Source organism: Apis cerana, linkage group LG9, assembly GCF_029169275.1.
Source record: "Apis cerana isolate GH-2021 linkage group LG9, AcerK_1.0, whole genome shotgun sequence".
NCBI lineage: Eukaryota > Metazoa > Arthropoda > Insecta > Hymenoptera > Apidae > Apis > Apis cerana.
In genome coordinates this window covers 2496615-2521446 of record NC_083860.1, presented here as the reverse complement: position 1 = coordinate 2521446, position 24832 = coordinate 2496615, and the positions used below count along the sequence as shown (strand labels likewise).

The 24832-nt window shown below is 25.1% G+C and overlaps 1 protein-coding gene across 3 annotated transcripts in view; it reads right to left on the bottom strand.

Annotated features, from left to right (window-relative positions):
• Positions 1-24832, bottom strand: part of LOC107995988 (SAM and SH3 domain-containing protein 1) — a 468575-nt gene that overhangs the window by 7157 nt on the left and 436586 nt on the right. For 2 of the 3 annotated variants that reach the window (XM_017053828.3, XM_062079882.1), the window contains exons 6-12: positions 17376-17537; positions 16724-16780; positions 12292-12358; positions 8802-8967; positions 7832-8060; positions 2918-3016; positions 594-932 (exon numbers count right to left, since the gene is read on the bottom strand). In XM_017053828.3, coding sequence (XP_016909317.1) covers positions 594-932; positions 2918-3016; positions 7832-8060; positions 8802-8967; positions 12292-12358; positions 16724-16780; positions 17376-17537 — 1119 coding nt within the window. The remainder of the gene's footprint in view (positions 1-593; positions 933-2917; positions 3017-7831; positions 8061-8801; positions 8968-12291; positions 12359-16723; positions 16781-17375; positions 17538-24832) is intronic. The other variant, XM_017053837.3, reaches the window with a different exon arrangement.

Genomic DNA, 24832 nt, shown 5'->3' with positions numbered 1-24832 from the left:
AGAGAGAGAAAGAGAGAGAGAGAAAGAATTTTGAAAAAGAAAGAATATTGAATTTTATTTCGGAATATCGAAGTTTAATTCTTTGGAGAGGATAATAGGGCAATGCTGAGATAGTTTTCGCAAGGATTGAGAAACGCTTTTGTTATTAATGAATACATAAATACTTGATAGTAACTATAATATTTTATGAAAAATATTTTAATTCATAAAAACAATAAGGATAAGGCATATAATATTTTGTCAAAAAAAAAAAAATAAATTGGAATATTTATAATAATAATAATTTAAAAAAGAATCTTATATTTTAATGTTTCCTTATTCCAAGAGCTAGACATATAATATTTTACGCAAATGTTCTTATTGAAGCGTCTATAAAAACAGGTTTGAAAACAGGCCTCGTACTTATCCAAGATATATAATAAATTACATTTTTCAAATATTTTATATTAATTCTTTATATTCCGTCTTAGCTCCAGTTAAATCTAACGTATAATCTTTACAAAACGATCAGTCGTCCAAGTATCGATGCTTCCTCCATATGATACTTTGCACGAAGGGTGATTACACTCTTAAACAACGATTCGAGAACAAACCTTAAACTTTAACGCTTCCTTGTCATAAGGGCTGGGCGTATAATCGACTAGTGCCCTGGCTCTGCACAGCACAGGTCCAATAGACGTTGGGCTGATGGCGTCCCTGTCTTCGCAGGATATCGAACTGTGATTGCTTCCTGCACGCACAAGTGCCTGCGTGCTCGAACCACTTCCGCTTGGAAGGCTCTCGACGCTGCTCGCGCTGCACGGGAAGGCCTCTGACGAGGCGCGATCCTGGCGCAGCCTTGAAATCTTCCGCTGCACGTCGTGCCTCAAATTTCTCGCACGTCCCGCGATCCCCGCCCTGGCGTCCCCCTCGAGCAGAGCGCTAGCTTCTGACTGGAAATTTCGAATCGAGAATTTCATAAACGTCAAAAAGTTTTTGGGAAAGTTTCACTTGGAATCTTTGCTTGTATCGATGGAAATGAAAAGAGGAACTTCACAATACGTAATACGTTAAATTAGAATCGAAGAGGTGCACGGAACGAGGGCCCATTTTTAATTCAATAATGTGTTTAATGATGAAATATCTGAACTCAAGATAAATATCATATGTTGTATAATTTTATGAGAATTTTATTAAAGTTATAAATGAGATTACGTATTCCTATTTTGAAAATTATGGCACAACTCTTATTTTTCTTTTTATATTTATTATTGTATGCATTATTAGAAAAAAGATCGAAAGATCGTGACGAATTGCGTGAAATTTCGAGTTGCAAATTCCGAGCTCTTCGTTTCGCACAACTCCTTGATCGAGTTGCACAAGTCTGTCAAAGTCTTTTTACAAGGGAGACTGAAATTTGGATCCTTTCTCGTGATTGTGACGATTCTTCTGTGGTTTTTGAGAACATGCAACGATTATGCATAAGGCACGACCATGGAAGATTCGCAGAGGCTATCGAACCTCAGCTTTGGGCCTGCGTGACGTCGTTGTCGACTTGTCGGTGGAGTAGACGCACGTGTATGGCTGTATATTTCGTGATCATGTTCAAAAAAAAGCGTCTACTTTCGTGTTTGATGTATACGTCTTTGATGAAATTCTACTATCAAATCTAATCGATGGCAATAATATAGCACGAATACAATTTGAACGAAGAAAAAGCTCGCATGCGTTTTGACACTGCGCAATTTTTCGACTAATTTTTTCGTAATTTCACCGATCTGGCTTGAAATTTAAAAGAACGACGTTTTTATAGTGAGTTAATCGTGTATTTTTTAACAGCTATACAAATACCAGACCAGAAATCAAACAATTGGCATTGAAAGCTTTGCTACGAAATGACCAACCAGATGAGTGAAATGAATGAAACGAGCGAGAGCAGTATGAATAAATTACTTACCCCATAAGATAGACAAGGTACAAGAAATTTGAAAAAATTAAGGAAAGAAAATATCCTAAATATTTCGTTATAATGAATTTTTAAAATGGAAACCATAATTATATCGTATTGAAAGAATGAAAAAAATAATGTCGATTGTATTATTCACTTTTTTTTTTTTCACATAAATGAAAAACAATTATTATCGCATATAAGAAAGATTCAAAATAATTTTTTGGATCAATTATAGATTTAGATAACAATTTGTCTCTTATTTTAACTTCGATAAAACCGACATTATTTTTTATTTATTTAGAATATAAATGGCAGAATTGTGCGAGAATATGAAAATATTGAAGTTATTAAGTTAAGAATTTATGATTTATTAATTTACGTTTTCAAAATTCCAAACAGTTTACAAACTATTAAAAATCTATTTTCTTTTCGAAAAATTTTAATCCAGAAGTATACAGCAACTCGAGGTTATGAATTATAATCTCGAATTGTTTGGAGTTTTGAAAGATTCGATTGCAAACATAGGTTCGGATTCTAGTTTGACTTCAGATTAGCTCGACAATAATCGGATTGGTTTAAGCGTCAGAAACGTACTTCCAATCAGCTTATTAAACCCATTAGCCGAATACGTTCGATTATTGCCGAGTCCATCCGAAGTCAGCTCGAATCCCGAACAATACGGGAAACGATATCGAGATCGTATCCGATCCCGCCCGAATTTTTCCGATTCGAGCCGAAGTTTAGAATCAATCCCGCACACAACTGCAACAAATATATCGCTTGTTAGTACTTTTCACTACTGCACATTTGAAGAAAGATTTTTTTTTTCTAAATAAATAGCCACATGATCATGCAACACAGTATGCCAACAACAATAATAACAACAACAACAACAACAACAACGACGACGACGACGACGACAATAAAGGACAGAAAGTAGAGAAAAAGGAGACATTTGTGAAAGGAGGAGTTGTATATGTCACGTACTGTGTGTACGGCGGCTGGATGCTGATTCTCAAGTTCTTCTTGATCCTCGTAGTCGCTGCTTTGGCTTGGCGATAGTCCTTCCTCGCCGCTACTCCGGCTCTAAAACGCAGTTTGATACTCGCAGAGACAATTCTAATTCACGGATATGTAAAGGAGAAGCGGGCTCTAGTTTGGTCTATTAGCACTTATGTAAAATGCTGTTAGAGGAAATCGGTCGTTATGGAAAGAAATGCTAGTTTGAAATCAAACGTGAAAATAAAAAAAAAAATACCATGTATGATGTAAATCGAGATTACAACGAAACGAGTTACAGTATGTGTATCGTGAATATAAAAAATAGTTACTATACGTGCATATACGAGGGTCAGCCCAAAAGATGTGCATGCCATGAGCTTCTTAGAAGATGAAATTGGATAATCACATTTATATTTGTTTGTGTTATTTGTTTGATTTATTCGGTGTATTCTGCTTTATATTTGATAAAGGATTTGCAACAAGCAAAGAATAAGTAAAGAAAAATTTTCAATTTCTTTTAAATTCAATTTTATTTTCACAAATAAAAATATTAATGATTTAAATATTAAAAGATATTAATAATGAAACAGAATAATTTTTTCAGATAATATTTAAATCATAATCCAATTATAAATGTTTTAAGTATTATAAAAAATTACAAATAAATTACTTTGTTGTAAATCCTTCAATTGTACGATAATCTTTTACATGTTTTGTATCTTATTCTATCAAAATATTATATAAAATTGTATCTACTGTATGTATGTATTTTTAAAACATTCATTTATTATAACTTTTGTTTATTTTAAAGTGATTTTTCGTGTGAAAATAAGTAAATAGGTAACGATATATATATATGTATATGTGTAGAAGCGCAAATCCAGTCACGTTAAAGATAATAATAGGAAGAAAATAATAAAATTGATCAAATTTCCATCGAGACATGCCCTAAAGAAAATGTTAAGTAAAGCATTCTCTTGTAGATTGAAAGTATGCCTTTATATACAAACTCCTGATATATTGTTAATAACGTAGAGCGTACAACTTGCGATAAGACACCCTAATACGTAGCAGAAACTGAGAGCAGCGCACTAGACGTTCCAAAACTTTGAATTAAATTTCTGGAAAGTTGCATTCTCAGCCATTCACCGTCGAGTTCATGAAGCACGGATGGTCAACTCATCGTCGTATGAAAAAACTTTTCTTTATTGGAACACGCTTAAATTCTACTTTGTTTCATTTATAGGAAGAATTTAAAAACAGTAGGAAAAAAAAAGAAAAAAAAAAAAAAAAGAAAAAATTTGATCGAAATTTATCTTTAAATGAGAAATCATTTTTTCTCTAATAAACGACTTTCTTTTCACTTATTTTTAAATCGATCATTGTATTTGTACAATTTATTTAAGTTGCTTATAAAAGAATATAATCATAATAAAATCGTGTCAACCGTAAAAATAAATTGCATATAACAGAGTATATATATATATATATATATATATATATAAATAGCAGGCCATATCTACATGAGTAATGATACATTTAGTATGTGAAGTAGTATGAGTATATATACGAAAGAAATAGAGAATTAGGCCGTCAGTCTAGATGTCAGAATAGGAAATAATAGGTATATCCCGCTTCTATGATCAGAATTATAAAAATTCTTTAATATTTAAATACAATATTGATTAATAGCATAAATAGATTGAGTATATCGATAAATTATTTGTTTATAATAATAATATTATTGTCATCAGAATATAAAATAAGAGTTAAATTTCCTGAAATATCAAGTTAAGATTTAACATATTTATTATTACATGTTATTTTAATTAATATATTTCATATCATATGACTAAGCTACATTAAAAAAATAAAAAATAGTGAAGTAAATAATATTAAAAAAAAATAAGAATAATTATTTTTATATGGGATATTATTATTTTTATATAATCTATCTATTTCACTACTTCATCACTTATAATATCTTAAAACATTTATCGTAAATTTAATTGAAAAATAATGTTTTAAGTTCGAGTTTGAATTGCTTAGATATAAATATAATATGGAAATATTGTTAGTTTATTAAAAATAAAATTTCTTTTCGCGTGATCCGACTTCTGAATTAAACAGTCGTATTTCATGCATCAAGATATTCGATTTCCACAACGCTCGATTCGTTATGTTCGGTTCGTTAAGCTCAACGAAAAGCATATTGGGAGAAAGAGACACATCGTTTAGTTCGCATAGATATATGTAGTTGTGTTGGCGCAGTTATCTATCTCTACGTGAATTGAAGAAAGGTCTGTTAATATCTGTTAGAATGGTAAAACTATACTAGAGAGCGGAATTTTTGATGGTGCACAACTAATCGATACGATAAATATCCATATTCATGAGTGTCAAACCAATTTGCTATGCATTTCTAATTGGAAAGAAATCTGGCAATGAAGACATTAATATTTGATATCTTGATTTGAAAGACATGAAAGACACGCGTAAAATTATATTACAATGAAATGCTCGTATTTATAATTGGCCATAATTTGAACAATTTAAATGAACGAATTAATATAAATTTTTTAAATATCTCTATTAGTTCTTTAGGATTACTTTAAAATTAATAAATTATTATAGTTTATGATTTATATTATGTATATTTATGATTTATTAATTTTCTTGTTAACGATTAAGTATGTACAATCAAAAAGTTAAATTTTATTACGTATTACTAATATACATGATTAAAGAATATTCCAAAATTTAAGAGATGATTTTTCAAGCTAAAATAAGACCAAAATCATAAATAAAAAAATTAAAGAAAAAAAAGATCTTTTTTTTTTATGGAAAAATCAAATTTCTTCAATAACAATTAAATTTAAATTAAATCGATTAAATAATGATTAATCAATTTAAGATTTTAAGATTTTAAATCAACTTAAAGTTTTCAATATATCATTATTTCTTCAAAACGTATTAATCATGAAATTTATCTTCAAACTTGATCAAATCTTATTAAAATTAAGAAAAATTTAAACCGCTATAATTTCGAAGATATTAATTTTCATTTAACGAATAAATGATCATTAGAAGCATAGAATTTTATTTTTTGAAACATTTTTTTATTTATCTTGATGTGACTTCCTGTTCTCGAGATATCGTCGTGTAAAGAAAAGGACAATTTTTAACCATTTACTCTTTCTATCCTTGTCATTCATTCGGATCTCTCACTCGTGCCTCGTCACACTGACCTATTTCAAACTTCAGACAAGTGATTCCTGGAAGAATGTATGCATTTCCAGGAAAAATCTAGATCCATTTATAATCTTTACATTGTTTTGAATGCTATGGAATTTGAATTCTGCTATCTCAGTAATCGATTGAGATATTGGGATGAAATAAAAAATGACTTTAACAGCATGGTATTCTATTTTCTGAATAAATTTTGAGAACAAAATTCTTTTTTCACATTTTTTTAATGTGAAAGTTTTATTTGTAACTTTGAATAATGATCTATAAAGTATATAAAAACTTAAATTTATTTAATATAATTATATAGTAAAAATAATAATAAATATATGAAATAAAGATAAATGTTAAATATTTTAATGCTGCTAATTGCAATACTATGCTACATTATGCTACATTTATTTATGTAGAAAGATTTGCTTGCACTTTTTATGAATTTTTAATTGTTAGTAAACAAAGTTGTTAATACAATTATTTTATTTTTGTTTGAAGAATAGTCCTTAATTTTTTTTTTATCTCTAAATAATATTCTCAATTAATTATGATTTCTTTTGATTAATTTTTTTTGAATATTGATAGAGAATCTTATATTTCTTTATATTCATTCATTGTATTTCTGTGAATATGGAGCTTTCACCGTACTTTCATAACTTTCGCATAAAGTATATCAAATTTTGTTGTTTAAATTTATTTTAATAAATGAATTTAAACAAAACTATATCAATTATAATATTAATAGTAATACTTTTAAAAATTTAATGATTATATTATATTATAATAAATTACAATGTTAGTAATATAGTTAATAGCAATTCCATTAATGAAGAAGTGTTTTAATGATATCAATAATAATAATATTTGATACTTATAATAAAAAAATGCAATTTGAAACCATTTGCTGAAAAATCATTCCTATTCGTGTCCACCGACACAGTCGACAGTTTTATTATTTCAAAAATTTAATAGATTATTTATGAAATAACATATAGTTGTAATAATTATTAATGATTCTGGCATCCCTTTATAAGATAATAAAAAAAATTAATCAATTGTACATTATAAACAATAAATTATTTTCTTTGATATAAAATTGAAACGAGAATTTATCACTACTTTATGATAAAATTTCTACGTATTTACCATATAAACATCAATAAATAAATGTAAAGCGAATTCAAAATAATTCATAATAAGCAACGATACAAAAGTTCAAACTAAAATATGAATATTCATACGTATGTGAGACAATAAGATTAACACGAAAACCTGTTGTTTAATATTGTCAGATAATTATATTTTATATTTTCTGTTTACAAAAACAAATAAAGATTATCTTGAGCCTGATTGTATTCAATTTTCCTATTCGATAAAAAATCTCCAATATTATTATTTTAAAATATTTATAAAACAAATATAAATTATATATACAATATAATATTAAATAATAATAAATAAAAATTATGTAATTGTCAACGAAAATATCTATTAATTCTAAAACACTGTTTGGAAAGAAATTGAAAATTGAAACAACAATTCGTATTATCGTATATAAAATACTTCAATATTGTGTCTTTGAGTTTACACCATTTATCGTTCTGATAAGACTATATATATCTGATATCTTTCGATAGGGAATACTTTGTATGAACTTACCTGGACATCACTGCTCGCGTAGTCTCCACTTTCTCGAGAAGCTCTCGAATGTGTAAGTGGTATGATGGCCGGTGGATTATTGTGACCTTGTGGCACAATAAGCCCTCGCATTGTCGATGTTGCTCCTTTCCTAGAGCGATCTCGTGGGAGGCTGATGTCTCCGGCAGTTCGAAGCGAAATAATTCCCTCACTTCTGTTCTCGGGCTTCAAATTTAGCGTGAAACATACTCTGAAATGAAATAAATAATATTTTATATAATAAATAACAATTATTTATTATATAAATAATAATCCTTCAATCGATATAAAGATAATATCGATAAAAAAATATTCTCAAAAAATTGAAAATATAATTTGGTAATAATTTTTATAATCTCATTCAGAACAATATTGATTTTATATTATAAAATTGAATGTATTATTTTTTTAATTTTATAATTTTTTAACGAAAGAAAATATAAAAAATTGTTGGAAAAAATTATTTTTGAAAAATAATTTAAAAAAATTAAGAATAAGAAAGTTTTAAAACTTTCACTTTCTGTGAAATATTTTATATTATTTGATTTCGAAAAATAATATTTGATATTAAACATTTAATATTTAATTAAATAAAATATTACGAGAGAAATAATGTAGAATTTATTGGGAAAGTAAAACTTTGAAATGCTGATGTAAATTTATATCAAGATTTTTAATAAAACAGTCTATAAATATACATGTACATAAGCATGGATACATAATTGATATTCTTTTCATTATCAAACCAATAATAATGTTCGTGCAATTATTTATTATATATTTTGTTATATTTATGTTATATATCAAGCGCATGGTATTGTGTTGTTCTCTTTTAAATCTTCTTTTCTTTTTCTCAAATATACTAACTTTACTTTTTCATAAATTAGAAAGTCCTCACAAACGATTCAGGATCAGTTGTTCGAATGTTAAAAATATATTTGTTGTATTTTACCTTCCATTTTGTATAGTCGCAGTTGGCACTGGCCCGCCACTTGCTCCCATAAGGAAATCTTCGGGATCTGACTCATATGGTGGTTCGTCATACCAATGTTGACCTCCAGGACCTAAACCCAATCCTCCTCCACAACGTGCATCTTCATCGTACATGTAAGTATCATCTGAATATTAAAAATAAAATTTATATTTTCTTAAATAATTAAAATAGAATTTTCTATCTTTTAAATCTTGTATTTTCAAATATTAAATTACATTATAAAGTAATTTATAGTAAAATAATTATGATTTAAACAGAACATTTTAACAGAACAACTAATATTTCCAAACTTTTTATTAATATTTCGTATTTTAATGATTGTAATAATTGTTTTATAATAATTCTTGACTTTATTGAGAATAATAGAAAAATATTTGAAAATCTCTCTAATTTCTCTATAATAAGTAAATTTCAATTTTCTTTAATGAAATATCCATTGTAAATTTATTATATTATATAGATACTGAAACTTTATCTGTATTATATAGAGGTATTATATATAATTAAATCATGAAGTTATCTTATGACTGAAATTTAACAAGGATTTATTATGAACGTTTCAATGTTCTTGTTCGTATCTAAAACATGGATAATTTACTCCAGTAAATCTAAGTTTTTATTTCTTATTTATTCTGTCATAAAATTTTATGTAACATTAAATATTAATTTATCATAATAATAGAAATAATATTTATTTTGAATATGACATTGTATATATTTAGAATATATTAATTATTAAAGTGAAGCTATAAATATTTAAAAAATTAGAATTGGGATATCCACGGAGAAATTGATATTAAAAAATAAAAATAGTGAAACGAAAAATTATTTGCGAGATGCATTCTTTTGAAAAAAAAGTGATATTCTTGTCTTCCTATTAATTAGAATAATAGAGCAATTATTATTCAAATGTTTGTTGTAGCCTTTAGAATCGATCTTCCAAAGCTATTCTGTACAAGCAATTTTCAAATATACATTTCAATATACATTTCTTCTCTCATCATCAATTTCATTCTTCCATTTACACAAAGAAAAAAAGTTCAATCAATAGAATACGGATTAAATCCTTATTCTTTCACTAGGAACTTCTCGAAGAGAAATCGCACCGTCTTTCTTTCCTATAAAGTGTAGCGTGTGGCGCTAATGCGTGGTAATTCGAGACGCGAGAAGACCTCGAGTGGCGTTGGTGAGAAAGGCTGGGCGAAATCAAGCGTCTGAGGATCGTGCACGTGCGTGTGGGCGCGAGAAAAAACGAGGGGATCGGGAAAAGCGAGCCAGCGGAGAAAGCAGTCGACGGTTGTTGACGATAACGAGATTAGCCTGCACATAGAAGGGGCTTCGTAGCGTGGCGGTGCTATTGCCTTCGTCGGCGATGCAATCGCAAATAAAACTCCCCCAGTCAGTGATAAATCGGTAATACGGAATTTAAAGGATATCCGAAACATTACTCTTGATATTTTATTTGATCCTCTTTATGGCATTTTGTACAGGATGTTTCAAAAATAGGTGGCCGGACTTTAGTAGACCGGCGTTTTATTGTGCTCAAAGATGAATCGTAGATAGAATTGGAAATTTTTTATTTTCAAAATGTACAGATGGTCACGAAAGTATTTATAAGAATAAGGTAATTTATTTAATTTGAAAATTTGTGTATATATAGAGTGTAATAAGTAGTGAAGAAAGTCCTTTTTTAATTGAAAATATTTTTTAAATATGTGTAAATTAATTTTCAAATTTTCAATCTCTTTGTTTGGAAACGTTTTTTTACAATAAAGTAGAACAATTAAATCTTACTAATAAAACTTTAATACTTTATTAACTACAATGTTAGAAAGCAGAAAAAAACGGAAAATTTTATTCTTTCAAATGATATTTTATAAATCAAAAATATTGCGCGTATTTATAATATTTCATATGAAACAGAATTATTATTTATTATTTAAACTTACATAAAATTTATCGAAAACTTTTTTATTTACTTCGAAATTTTGTAAAACTTTATATATTTAAATTAGAAACAATTTAATCTAAAATAATTTTCTAAAATAATTTAATCGTTAAAGAAAATAATAAATTTTAATTGTTTTGAATTGTAAAATGTATTAACATTGAAATATTAATTTGAATTAAAGATGATAGCATAGAATTACGAACAATATGAATTTTGTGTTAGAAGTAAATATTGCAATAAAGCAAATCATTCTTATATCGAACACAATATATGTCATAATAAATTAATTTGTATTTAAACGTTTCATAATTGAATAATATGTATAGAAATTTTCTGAAATAAATTTTTTCATGAACAAAGACCACTATAATGTACAATAGAAAACGTTATACTATGATAAAGTTTTTAGTACAATGGTACTAGAGGTCAGGAGCTGACACGAAAAAAGAGAACGAACATTGATTGAAAAAAGAAAGAAGATCATATGTTATAAAAATTCTTATTTCAGTAAAAAAATTATTTTTATATTTTGTAAAAATTTGTAAAAAATTTATATATGCATATAAAAATAATAATTTTTATTCCTAATTTTGTGTTTATTGTAGTCAATAAATTAATTTCTCTTCATTATAGATTATTTATTTTCCAAAATAAAAGAAGAGTATGTTGTATTAGCTTCTTTTTTATTGTTATAGATTATGAGTAATCAATAATTCTTATATTTTTTTGTTTATGAAATGCAAGATGATTTATTTAAATATTAAATGAATAATAATAACAAAAAAACTTTATCATACAATATCTTGATAATACAAAATTCGAATAAAAAATTCGATATCAACAGAAATGTTTGAATATTTTCAACAATCCATAAAATATTTGCAAAAATTTTCATTGCAAAAATAAGTGATTTCTATTTTATTTTTTTGAAAAATATTTCTATAATATTTTATCATAAACAAAAAAATTATATTTTAAAAAGAAAAAAATTTCCAAATCCTTTTTTTCATCTTGCAATGTACAAAAATTTCATTTAGAACACTCTGTTCTAAAAATCTCTAAATCATATAACAAACCATAACATCAAATTCATTTCCTTCGAAAATTTCTCTTATTCGAGAAAAATTCTTGTCTGAGAGACCATTCAGTTTCATCGCATTCCCGGATCTCTTTCGCCCGAGAAATTTTCGTCTACAAGAGCGTTCCGTTTCATCGCGCTGAGATTCTTTAAAAAATATCACGGGAAGAATCATCGGAGAACGAAAGCGCTAAATGAGTCCCTAGAGGGTGCGCGGAGATATACGAAGTGTCAGGCGTTTGGGAGTCGATTCTCAAGGCTCTGGCTGGCACGTGGCTCGTTTCTGCTCAAGGCAGACACGCTCCATAGAATACACATACACACGAATGAGGACGTGGCCCGGTTGGATCGAGCAGGCCGAGCTGTAAGTCGCGGAGAGGCGACAACTAGCTAGAGGTTACACTCCTTGACGTACTCACCTCCAGGGAGCTGACCCCGTCCGTCCCGACCAAGCTGCATTAAACCCTGCCGGATGTCCCTCAGTATCTGAAACAGGACAATAACGAGATCGAATGAATGAACCCTCCATTCGATTACTTGATTAGAAACGTGGCATTAATTTGGCATTGTTGATCTCTTGGTTGAGCGTTTTCGAATGAAATTTAGCCAGCCAATTATATTTAACGATGCGCGATTTATCTGTTTGATTGAGAATCATTTAAATAGAATAAAAATTAGTAATGTATTAATTTATTAATAATTAATAATTATAATTCTTTTTTTCAAATGGAAGAAAGATCTTTGTGAATAAATTATTGTTTAATTTATTTATATATTATGATTTATATGAAAGGTATATATAATAATTATAATAGCATATTGTTTTTTAAAAGTATTAAATGGTATCTTGAAGTCTATAATTTTAAAATACGTAAGGCATGAAAAAATTAAAAAAAAAAATTTATTCATTAAATTTTATTGTTTTATTTATTAGATACTAATTACTTTTTTTACTACTTTGATTGCTAAAAAGACTATTATCTGTTATTTATTTCATTGTATTGAATTGAAAGTTTTATAGTTGATGTGTCCTTAATCAATATGTTTGATTAATTAAATTATAAGATATTTTTATAGTTTAAAGATATAAAATTAGAAATTCAAAAAATTATATAAATATTATGTAAATTATATTAGTTTTTTTTGTAATATAACATGAAAAATTCCAGTATGTTATTATACTGTACTATTATTAGATTTATTAAAAAACGATTTGTAAATTTATTCCGCTCTTACAAAATGAATAATCCAATGAATAAATATTTCTATATTATCTTTATTTTATATACATATATTAATTTAATAGAGTTATTAAGTGTTATGCTATAAACACTTAGCATAATTCATATATTTAAATCGATTATTTGAAATATTGATTTTTCTGGATTAAAAATCATGATATTTTATGTTAAAATATATATATAATTTGTAAAAAATATGTCACTCCAATTTTGATCATTATTTAATACAAAAGAATTTCATTACTGTCACTAATAAATTGAAAAAAGGTATAAATTTAAGAATAAGATATTTAAAAAGTTCCAAATTTGTATTTAAGAAATTAAAATCTAGAAATTAATAATTTAAATGCAGAGATTTAATAGTCCTACAGAAATCCATTTTATGTTTGCTTACATGTTCAATAGCAATAGATATGTCAAATTCGAAACATTGCATTGACAGGTTCGACAGTGTACTTTGGACTGAATCTGACTACTCCATTGACTTGTACTGCTTAATATTTTCAAAATGTTGCTAAAATAACTTCTATTATAGTTACAAATTTTCTAAGATCGACAAAAGAATTATTACAAATTTTATTATATCTGAAAAATAGATTTTTGCATACTTATATTTAAAAGAAAATTATTTTAATTTTGCAATTTTGAAAAAAGAAAGTAAATTATTGATATTTTAAATATATTAAAGTATAATGAAAATTAATAATAAAAAATCATTCGTTCAGATATCAAAAAAAAAAATTTGGAAATGGATTCGTGCAGAATAAAATTTATACATATGATTATTATAAAACAAATTGTGATTATGATTCTTATATATCACTAATATATTTATTAATATATTATATTTTGAATATAGTTTTATAATTTATTTCTCTCAAAGATTATATTTTATAGCATATTTCATGTAGAATTTCCTTTCCTTATTATAAAAATCTACAGAATATACATGATATACAAAAAGAAAAAAAAATATTTAAAATATAGCAAGCATTATAATATTCGAAAAACGAATATTCTCTATTTTAAATTCTATTTTATATTCATAAAAATTTTATTTTACGTTCATTATATCCGTAGCCTAATTATTATTTAAAAAATAAAAATCTCATATTCCCACTGTTTCCATCTCTATTGTATCTAGAATGTTTAACAATTTATACGCCTAAAATATTATATCAATCACAAGGATAAGGAAAGGACCGAAAAGCGTAAGAAGGAATCGACGATGATGAGGATAGTTGACGAGGTGGTCGCCCACGGGATTATCCTGCAGTTCCTCGCGTGGCAAAAGAGAAGTCAACCGGTTGGTGAAGAAAATAGAAGGTAGGTAGGGGAGCAAAAGAAAGAAGGTCCTCCCTAGGGAGCAGTAAACCTTCGAAGGTAGAAGTGACACTAAAACTTTTACACGGATACCGACCTTTATTTCCATATTGTTCTCCAGCCTCAAAGGAAACTCTCCGCTTTATTTCTTTCTGTCTTTTTCTGCCTGTTCGAGTAGCCCAGGGCCAGGAGAACAAGGCAGTTTCGGCCAATTTCTGTGAGACCCATTTCGATCTCTTAAATTTTGTAAAAGGATGGTGGGCTAACTTTTCTCGCATACTCCTCAGTTTCGTATAATTAAAATTCAATATTTTGTTCATGTATAATATATTCTATACTATTTCAATTAATTTTATTTTTGATCAATCAAAAAGTATCTTCTGTTAGTAAATGTGTAATTACAATTTTAAAAAATCTTTAAGAAAAGAAAATGAAGTTTGATTTTGATTAAAACAAACATGAAAATTTCTATATAAAAATATTGGCTAAGATTTGTTTATTAAATTATGAACAATTGAAGTTTATATTAGATGAAAGAAATAGGAAAAGCGTGAGATCGTTACACCATTTCGTATTTTATTTTCGTCTCGCTTCATCTAACTCGAAATTAAATTCCAAATAATTTAATAAATAAGCCTCAATCGATATTTTTTTTTTATTTTATTTATTTATTTATACCAACTTTTGTTTGTTTTAACATCTAGAATTAATCCTTCAAAGAATATAATTCCTGTATATTATTCTATATATACATCCTATATATTTATTTCTTAAATAAGATCATCTTTTATTTTTGTTGTATATAATTCTATGATTTCTTTTCAATAATTAATAGCCTTTGATTTTATGTAGTTTATCCTGTATACAAAATAACAATAATTTTTTATTCCTTCTATATAAATTTTCATTGAATTATTAAAATTATATTTTTTTAGAAGATAGAATCCAATTTAAAAATATAAAATAATGTAGCAGAGAATTCAGTGTACGTCAAATTTTCATCTGAATTGGACAACAAATTCTATTACTATTACAAAGAAGTTTAGAAACTTCTGTCAAACAATCTTAGATAATCCAGTTGATTCTTCGCGTTGCCCATTTCAAATCTTGACCAGTCCTCTCCACAAACTTCAACGACACCATTCCAAGTTCTCTCTACGAGCTCCTTTACGAGTTTGAACTTATTTCCACACACGTCGTAGATACTTAGAGGGAAGGCGAGATTAATGCTTTTAAAAAGTTATTAAGAAATTTCCTTTTGGAAAACTCTCTTTTCTTTATTATTTCTTATATTTTTTCTCTATTATTCAAAATACAAATAGATCGTTCTTACCACGAAAATCAATTAAAAATAATGCACATCACGAAAATGAAAAGAGATATTTCAGAAAATTAAAATAAAAATGAAAGTATATTTATTGGCTTCATTAATATTCGTAAAGATTCATTAATTTTTCCAATTCATATGATAATAAAATTAATAATAAAATATATTAAAATGTAATATTCTTTTAATATTCTTTACATGTTAAATATACACATAGAAATCTTTATTTTATTTTAGAGAAAAAAGTAATACTTATCCAAATATTTCAAAATTATTCAAATAGTCAATTCCAAGTATCCAAATAATTGGATAACTAAAATTGAACATACATTTACTCATTCTTCGGGTAATTAATGTTTGCAGAATTGTAAATGTTCGTATAATTGGAGTGACGCTCAGTATAGTCAAGAATTTAACAGAAGTTAATAAATAGAGCATTAGATAAGATTCGAAAATGGAATTCTATTTAATGATATTTAACTTAATGATAAAATATCTCAAGATTTCATTTTTCATCATTCAGAAAATATGGAGAAAAGTTTTTGTAATTTTATTTAACAAAATTTTTTTATTTTTAAATCATTCTTCGATTATTTCTATATGCTTTTGAAATTTATCCATTAAAATTTATAATAATTATATATATATTTATAATGTCACAATCAATTTTTATTGTATAATAATTATAAATTTATTAATTAATAGAAAAAATATGTACTTTTTGGAAATATATTTCTTTTAGATATAATATAAATTTTTATAAACATATTTCCACGATTGATAAAAATGAAAATAGAAATTGCGAGATGAAATATGCTATTAAATTGATCATGCTTATTGCGTCTATTCGCTCTTCTTTTATAAATGTACCCACTTTTCTTATTTGGCATTCGTATAGACAAGAATTCATTAGTAAATTAAAAAAAGGGAAGAGTGAACTTTAATTTAAATTGCACTCACCTCTTCGTGTTCTTTATGAAATCGTTCCTTCTTTCTCAGTGCCTCTTGAACTTTCAGCTGAAAAATATAAACCGGTAAAAAATCTCTCTCTACATTGACTAAAAATTGAAAAATTTTGTCGATAAATGTAAATAAATCAATTTCAATTACGATAATACAACAAACAAACGATAAATTGATTTTTGTTTATTTTTTCGACAAAGAAAATTATAAAATGTTTATAGCAAAAATATGATTAAATGATTATATATTAAAATGAGAAAATGAAAATTATATATTTATTTTTAATAGCAAAAAGATTTGATTGTGTCAAATGAATTTTTTTATTTATTTTTTTGCATTATAGTATTAATTAATATATAATGATTTTTTCTTAGTATTTTATAAATTAATATTTTAAAATAAAATAATTATTTTTTTACTCTATTTTCAAAAGATTTTTATGTACAATTATTGTTACATTTGTTTTTTTTTCAGAAACAAAAAATTAATTACTATAAATTATATGAATAATGATTAATGATAATTTAATAGCTTGATAATAATGAAATATTTATTCAACAATTTAAATATTATTATATTTGTAAATTATCATAAATTATCATTAATCAATAATAATCAATAATAAATTTATTATATATGAAAATCATACCCTATGTATAGTCTCTTCGAAGCTGTTTGGCTGGCCTCCATTCATTTGCAAGTATCTTAACCGATCATAATCTCTTGGATCAACCATAGAACGTAAAATAGTGTGTCCCATATCTGGTCCCATGCCTAATCCACTTTGCAATACGCTGTCTGGTGTATCTACCTATCATTGACAAATATCAAATTAAAATATGAAATTAAAAAATATATAATTAAATGTTTTGCCATAAAATAATAAAATATTATTCTTTATTTGGATAAATAATGGCACGATTGTATTAATGATAATAAATAATGATGAATAGTTGTCACATACAATTTTTAATTTCAAAAGCAATTAATGATTATCTCAGGAATATATATTTCATATATATATATTCAAAAATAGAATGTCTCACGAAAAATAATCTAAATAATCAATTTTGGTTAATTGTATTAATCAAAGTTACTAGATCCATCTGTTTCCCTTATTCTTAAATGTTTTTATATCATTAATTATAATGCTCTGATAAATTTTAATGACAGTAATGAAAATAATATAGTTTTTATTAAATTATTTGAAGAACATGTAGTCGGAAATCGTGATCAAAGAAATGAGAAAATAAATATCGTTTCATTCTTCAGTATCATTAATCGAATAATTAAGACAAAGATTGCAATATTTTAACAGCAATAATTTCAGATAAAATGAGCATTTGCAAAGAGCAAATTCTTTTTATTCCATCTCTCTAGAAAATGTATTTCTTTTCTAAAACTATAGATACATTAAATAAAAATGATTTAAATAAGTAGAATGGAAAAAAAATTATGCAATATCCAAATCTAAATATATAGTATAATTATTAACAATTATTAGTGATGAAAATTATAAATGTATGTAAACAAATACCTATAATTGTTTTATCTCAACTAAAATATTTGATCTAAAACAATATATTCACTTTCTGTCGGTTTGAAACTTTCATTCTTTCTTCTATTTGATGCATTAAGGTAAAAGTCAACATGACACTGATAAACAGAGAATATAAATGATGTAATTTCTAAAACTTTAGAATTATTCAATCTTAGAAAATGGTATATTGCTCGGTCTACTGCTATATTTGCGAAATTCAGGCCTGTGAACACAAACAAATGGTTTTAATCCGTTTAACATAAATGTAACGCGGTTTAATTAAATTTCATCCAGAGAATAATAATCTTCACATTCATGTTTTTCTCTGTATTCATATCTGATGAATTTTTATTTTTTATTTTACAGTTGCCATTTGTTCGTTTTTATAATCAATTTAATTATAGTCAATTTAATTACACAATTATTCCAATTATTATTATTAATTATAATTATTAGCACATATTATTTAAACAACTATTATTTAATATATAATAATTTTTTTATTAATATTAAATTATAATAGAAAAACATATATAAATTGAGAAAAAATTATGAGTTTAAATCATCATTTTTAGTTTAATTTTTGTTTTCGTGTATTAAATAATATTGTGTTTCTCTAAATCCAAAAAAATAGAAAATTAGAATTTCATTAATTCAGAAAATATTTTTCTTAAAAATCTATCAAAATAAATGAAAATATTACTATCTATTATTAATATCTATTGCATTAATTTCTAATTAATTCTAAACATAGTATTGAATATAAAAAGAAAAAGAAAGTAATACTAAATGTTTAATTAATTGTATGTACTACTCTAATGTTATTATTGAGAAATTTTAATTAGTTCAAATAAGATAATTATATAACAATAACAAATAACAGAACAATATTATTCTCTTCATATATTAATCAATAAATTTTTGAATATCTTTACTATCGAGGATCTAACTATTTTTTATTTTATTAAATATTTATTTTTATTTTTTATGAAAATATAATATTGGTATTGATATTTAATATTATTTGATATCCAATATTAATTTGTTCATATTTACATTATACAATATATTGTTGTATAATATTATTTAATATAATATATTATAATATATTACTTAATAATATAAACTTCAAATAATAAGAAATCAAAAATTTTACTCAAATACTAATTACGTTTAAAAAATATATTTTAATATTAATTTATAAAATCATAAAAATTACTATATAATATATAATATAATATTATATAATACTGTATAATATTTTAATAATTTTTATTTTTATAGTAAGTAAATACACATTATGTAGAGATATTGAATTTCTGAATTTAATTATTTCAATATTATCTTATATTTTTGATATCAATCCTTTTATATAAACAATAAATTTAATTAATTTATAAACCATAATACAATTTTTAACTTATTATAAATTATTGATAATATACATCTTATTTGCACATATACTTAATTATTACATACTTTAAACTTAGACATATTTTGATTGATTGATGATTGATGATATAAAAATCATCATCAATTGATATATGTTAATATTGCTGTACGTGAATTTTTATTTTATCAAAATCTTTTTGTTAATCGTCTTACAATTTATAATCTTGTTTCTATGCCTCTGTCCGCGATTAAAAAAAAAAAAAGCGGTCTACTGCTGTTTCATCATGCGGTTTAAATCCATCAACAGGGTTATGCCGTTATAAATCCGTCATAGACATACACCACTAACGCGCAGTTAATTCTACGAACTTGAACCGCAACGGATGAAAACCAAACGAGAAATTTCCGTATATAAGTCCGGGAAGACTTATCTTACCAAGTACTGGAAAATCTGCTTAACTTTTAGAATTTACTGCATATACATATACGTATTAAGTGGAATATGTTCAACGTACTTTAGATCTTGTAATCCAACAAACACTGTCACGAGTCTTATAAGAGCTTATAAGAAAAATATTTTACAATTTTAATTATAAAATCCATTATAATTTTATGGTTTGATTAATTTTATGACATAATTTTTGTTTAATATATTCGATTATACATAATGATACATCATGGAAAATTAGATTTATTGTACAAAAATTGTTATTAATGTATATTTTTTTTTTAGAAAAATGTAAAAATGATAAGGATCATTTTGTTATAAACTCTTATAATTGGAAGCAATATATAGTAATGTATCGTTAAATCTTTGAAAGTATATCTTCTATAAGCTTTCAATATTTTATATGTTAATATAATCCTTGAAAAGAAAAAAATTTTTTAAAAATTGAAAAAACAAATTATATTATAAATATAAAATTTAATCTATAAAAGAGAAAGAAGTATTATTTCAAAAAAGTGTATACTTAATTTTAAACGTATGTTCTTCAATATTGGAAGCTGATACCGCAAAAATTCTAGTCATGATTCTGGGATAAAAGTGCTTTTCAATAAGGAATCTTTTAAGTTCCTTCATGAGTATTGATCTTTGCAGGAAGTGATAGTTTCTAATAAAGAGAATTTTTATATAAAAATTTATTAATATTAAATACTAAATTATATCAAAGTTTAATTCCAATTAATTTTTTTTATACACGTTTATTTTTAATACAATTTTTTAATTAAATTTTATTTTCTAAACAAATTTATCTATTATATAAGATGTTTCACATAAGTTTAGCAATATCTCAAGTTTATGTATATATAAATTCAAATATTAAAAATAAAATTAAAATAGATTCTAAATTAATTAATCTAAGCTAAATATTATAATTCTTTCTTTGAAACTATAACATTAACATTTTTTAGAAGTTCTTTTTAAATTTAAAAGAAAAGAATTTAAAAAACATTAAGATACTAAATCATGTATATGTAAATTTGCCAAAAGAAAATTTTTTCTATTTTTTGTCGCTTAAGAGATATATAAATCTAATTGTATGAAATATTTTATATAATATTTAAAACAAAATAAACAATAAATAATAAAATTGTTCAATAAAAAGTAAGATTGTAAAAAATAATTTTATTAAATGATAATATTTCAATCGAATAAAGAAATAACATTATTCGTAACATCGTTGTTACAAAATAATAATATGAAACCATTCTATACAAAATCGTTAGTACATGAAAATTTTCTTAAGGGAACACGTTATTCGAAGCACGCGGTTTCCAGTTCAAAATTACAAAAGCAGCGACCGCATGAAATGCACGTTCTTCGATATCCTAGGCAGGTATTGCAAGAACATTCCAGTCACGAGTCTCGACATGTCACTCAGGTAGAAGCGTTTGCAGTGAAGAAATCTGTAGCTTCCTTAAATCTGATGATGGTATTGCGACGGTAATGTAGTAAATTGTAGTCGAAATGAATGGATGAATATAAAATTTTCTTAAGCTACTGATTTAATGTAAATATTCAAAGTTAATATCTTTCTTAAATATTAAAAGTTAATAACGATAATTAGTTTTCAATATTTTATTATATATAATTTAAGTTTATCAATCTAATCTAGTAAAAATTAAAATTATAATAAATCAAAGAAGAAATTGATATAAAATAATATAATAGAACACTGTATATTGATACTGTATATATTTAATATAATAATATATATATTAAATTTTTTTTCAAGGATAATTTTAAAAGAAATGAAAAATGAATGATTTTATTTTTTAGTATTATCTGATTCATCTGATATTTAAGAATATATTTTAAATATATAATTGATATAATAATTGATATAATAAGAAATAATTACCAATTACTAATAAACTCATTCCTCAAGAGATTAACAAATGATAATAATTTAAAAAAAGAATTAAAATATTTTTAATTATCATATCAATATCAATTCTCATGTTATATTTTTGTTTTTATTTCAAAAGAGATTTAAAAAAGATTTATAATAAAACTCGATAATGATTGAATATAACTATAAAAATCTATAAAAAATTTTTTCACATAATTTTTATATAAAAAAATATTTATTTTGATTGTAATAAATTTACAGGAATAATGTAAATCTTTCAACACAAGAAATCAATCCTATTTCAATTGTATTCTAGAGAAAACTGGAAACAGTTCAATAACCCGAAAACTACGCGACTGACTTTAATCTTTCTAACCTCAAATTTTATAGTTCCTGGGGGTCTTTACATAGGTGTCAGCGTTGATTCATATTCATATCCCGTAGGAGTTGAAACGAGGGTTGAATTGTAAATTCAAATGGAAATTTATATAAATTTGTTTATAAATACAATAAATTTTGACCGTTCTTATCCTTCAATATTTAAATTTTAAGAATCTATAATTTTTTTAAACACGTTTTATACAAATATATTATAAAATAATAATAAATAGTAAATTTTTTAAATCCATTAAATAAATATATAATAAAATATTTGTATTACAATTCGTCGCTCAAAAACAATTCCCAAATTTATAAAAACATTTTATAAAATGTTAGCTATGAAATAATAACAAAAATTAATAGCCAAATTTACAAAACTAATAAAAATAGTTGTACAAACATACAGTGCATATAAATCTAAAAAGAAAATTTAATTATTTTTTATTATCATTAATAAGATATGAAATGTATTATTAGTAAAATACAAAGTACATATTCATCAATAATTAATTCATTAATAATTTTTCTTAAGTATCTGTTACAATCAAGAAGATACATATGTTATGCTTTCTTAGATAACTCTTACAATTAAAGTGTATGTATACATGTATATTATACACTTATAGATGAAAATATGCGACGTAAGATGAACGAGTTACGAAGAAGCTGGTATGTGACGTCAAACACATGACAGTGGTTTCTGTTTACCAAAAGGATGGGAGTAATCTCTGCGAACGTCACCAAAACTACGTAGACGTCAAGGACTATGTGTGTACATCGTAACTACCTAATAAAACTCGAATCTACGACGTGGCGTCGCGACGGCTCGTGTTAATGTCTCGCGAGACAGGCGATGAGTTAGGCCATGTGACGCTGACACGTTGTGGTGAAAATTGTGTGCACGTGATAACACGTAACTCGACGTGATAAAATGTACACTATACTGGAAAGAAATCTTTGAATATTGAATAATAATATTGTTTTATCGTTTGTGTAAAAATATAAATAGTGTTTTATTCTAAGGGAATAGATTTTAATTAGTCAAATAAATTAGATTTAAACAAAAATATAAATATAATTATGATAAACAGACTATTTGTTATCCACTTAATGATACAGTAATAAAATACAATAAAGTATAATAGAATTAGAAGACAAAGTAAGAAATATTTAAAATTTTATGCAAGTATAAATATTTTATTTTAATATAAATTCTTTTTATCATTATTATTAATTAATGAAAATATTTTTACAAAGCACATAATATATTAGAATTTAATCTATTTTACTAAAAACAAATATATTTATCATTCGATAAAAAGTATTATATTGTTTATATAAAATCAACTAAAATCAACTATAAAAGATTAATAATATCAATTATTAGCCCTATATGACGAGCATTTATTTCATTTTTACGGCACAATTTAGGTAAACAACTTTTAAAATAGAAAAGAGCCACAACTTTTTATCTTCTATATGGAACAATCTTCGTAAAATACTTTTCACAAAGTTCAGAAACAATCGACCTAACTTGGTATCTATTATTCATCTTCCATCGTCATCTTTGTCCAAATATCGTTAAATATTTTATACAATATAGGTCCATCGAGACCTATTCTGTTTGCACGTTCTTGTCGAGATAAGCATGAAATATTTCTATTCAGTTTCGAAAATAGATAAACTTTTCCGCTGTCTCCGCAATATTACTTTGCTTATGAGATTTGTGAAACCTGGATGCAAGTATCTTTGTAAGTATCTTTCGAACGATAGAGAATCGTTCGGGATGCATGGATGCAAATGAAACAGAGAGGAGTGGCCACGAAAAGAGCTATGGTTCTCGTCAAAATGTTTTACGCGATATGGAAGATATATGTCATGGGTGTGCAATCATATTTCATGCAAATTTACCAATCCGTCCTGCGACAAGTAGCTCACAATTCCGATTTCAGTGCATTTTATCACGAAAATTGAACAGATGATACACATATTCCGCTCGCCTCGTCTTTTCGCTCGTAGATTTACTAATCTGTTTAAATTATTATTCTAATAGTTGCACTAATTTAATTTTGAGTATTTCTGGATTATATTTTTTAAGAAGATAAGATATAAGAAGTATTTTATATTTGTAGTTGAAACTCAAAATCAAAATCAATTAAAAAATATTATGATATAAATTCTTAAGTTTTTTAAATTATTTCTTTGTAGATTATAATATAATGAGAAATATTTCATATTTGTCATTGAATATTTGTCATTAAATATTATCGTAATGATATCAATTGAAAAATATTATATGATATATTAATCTTGTAATTTTATTTTGAATGAAAATTAATAAACTGACAAGAAAAAATAAGTTTTACAAATTATCTTAAAGTTTCTAGCAGAATAATCTTCTATAAAATATATTTTGTAATAACTTTTTCTGAATAAAAC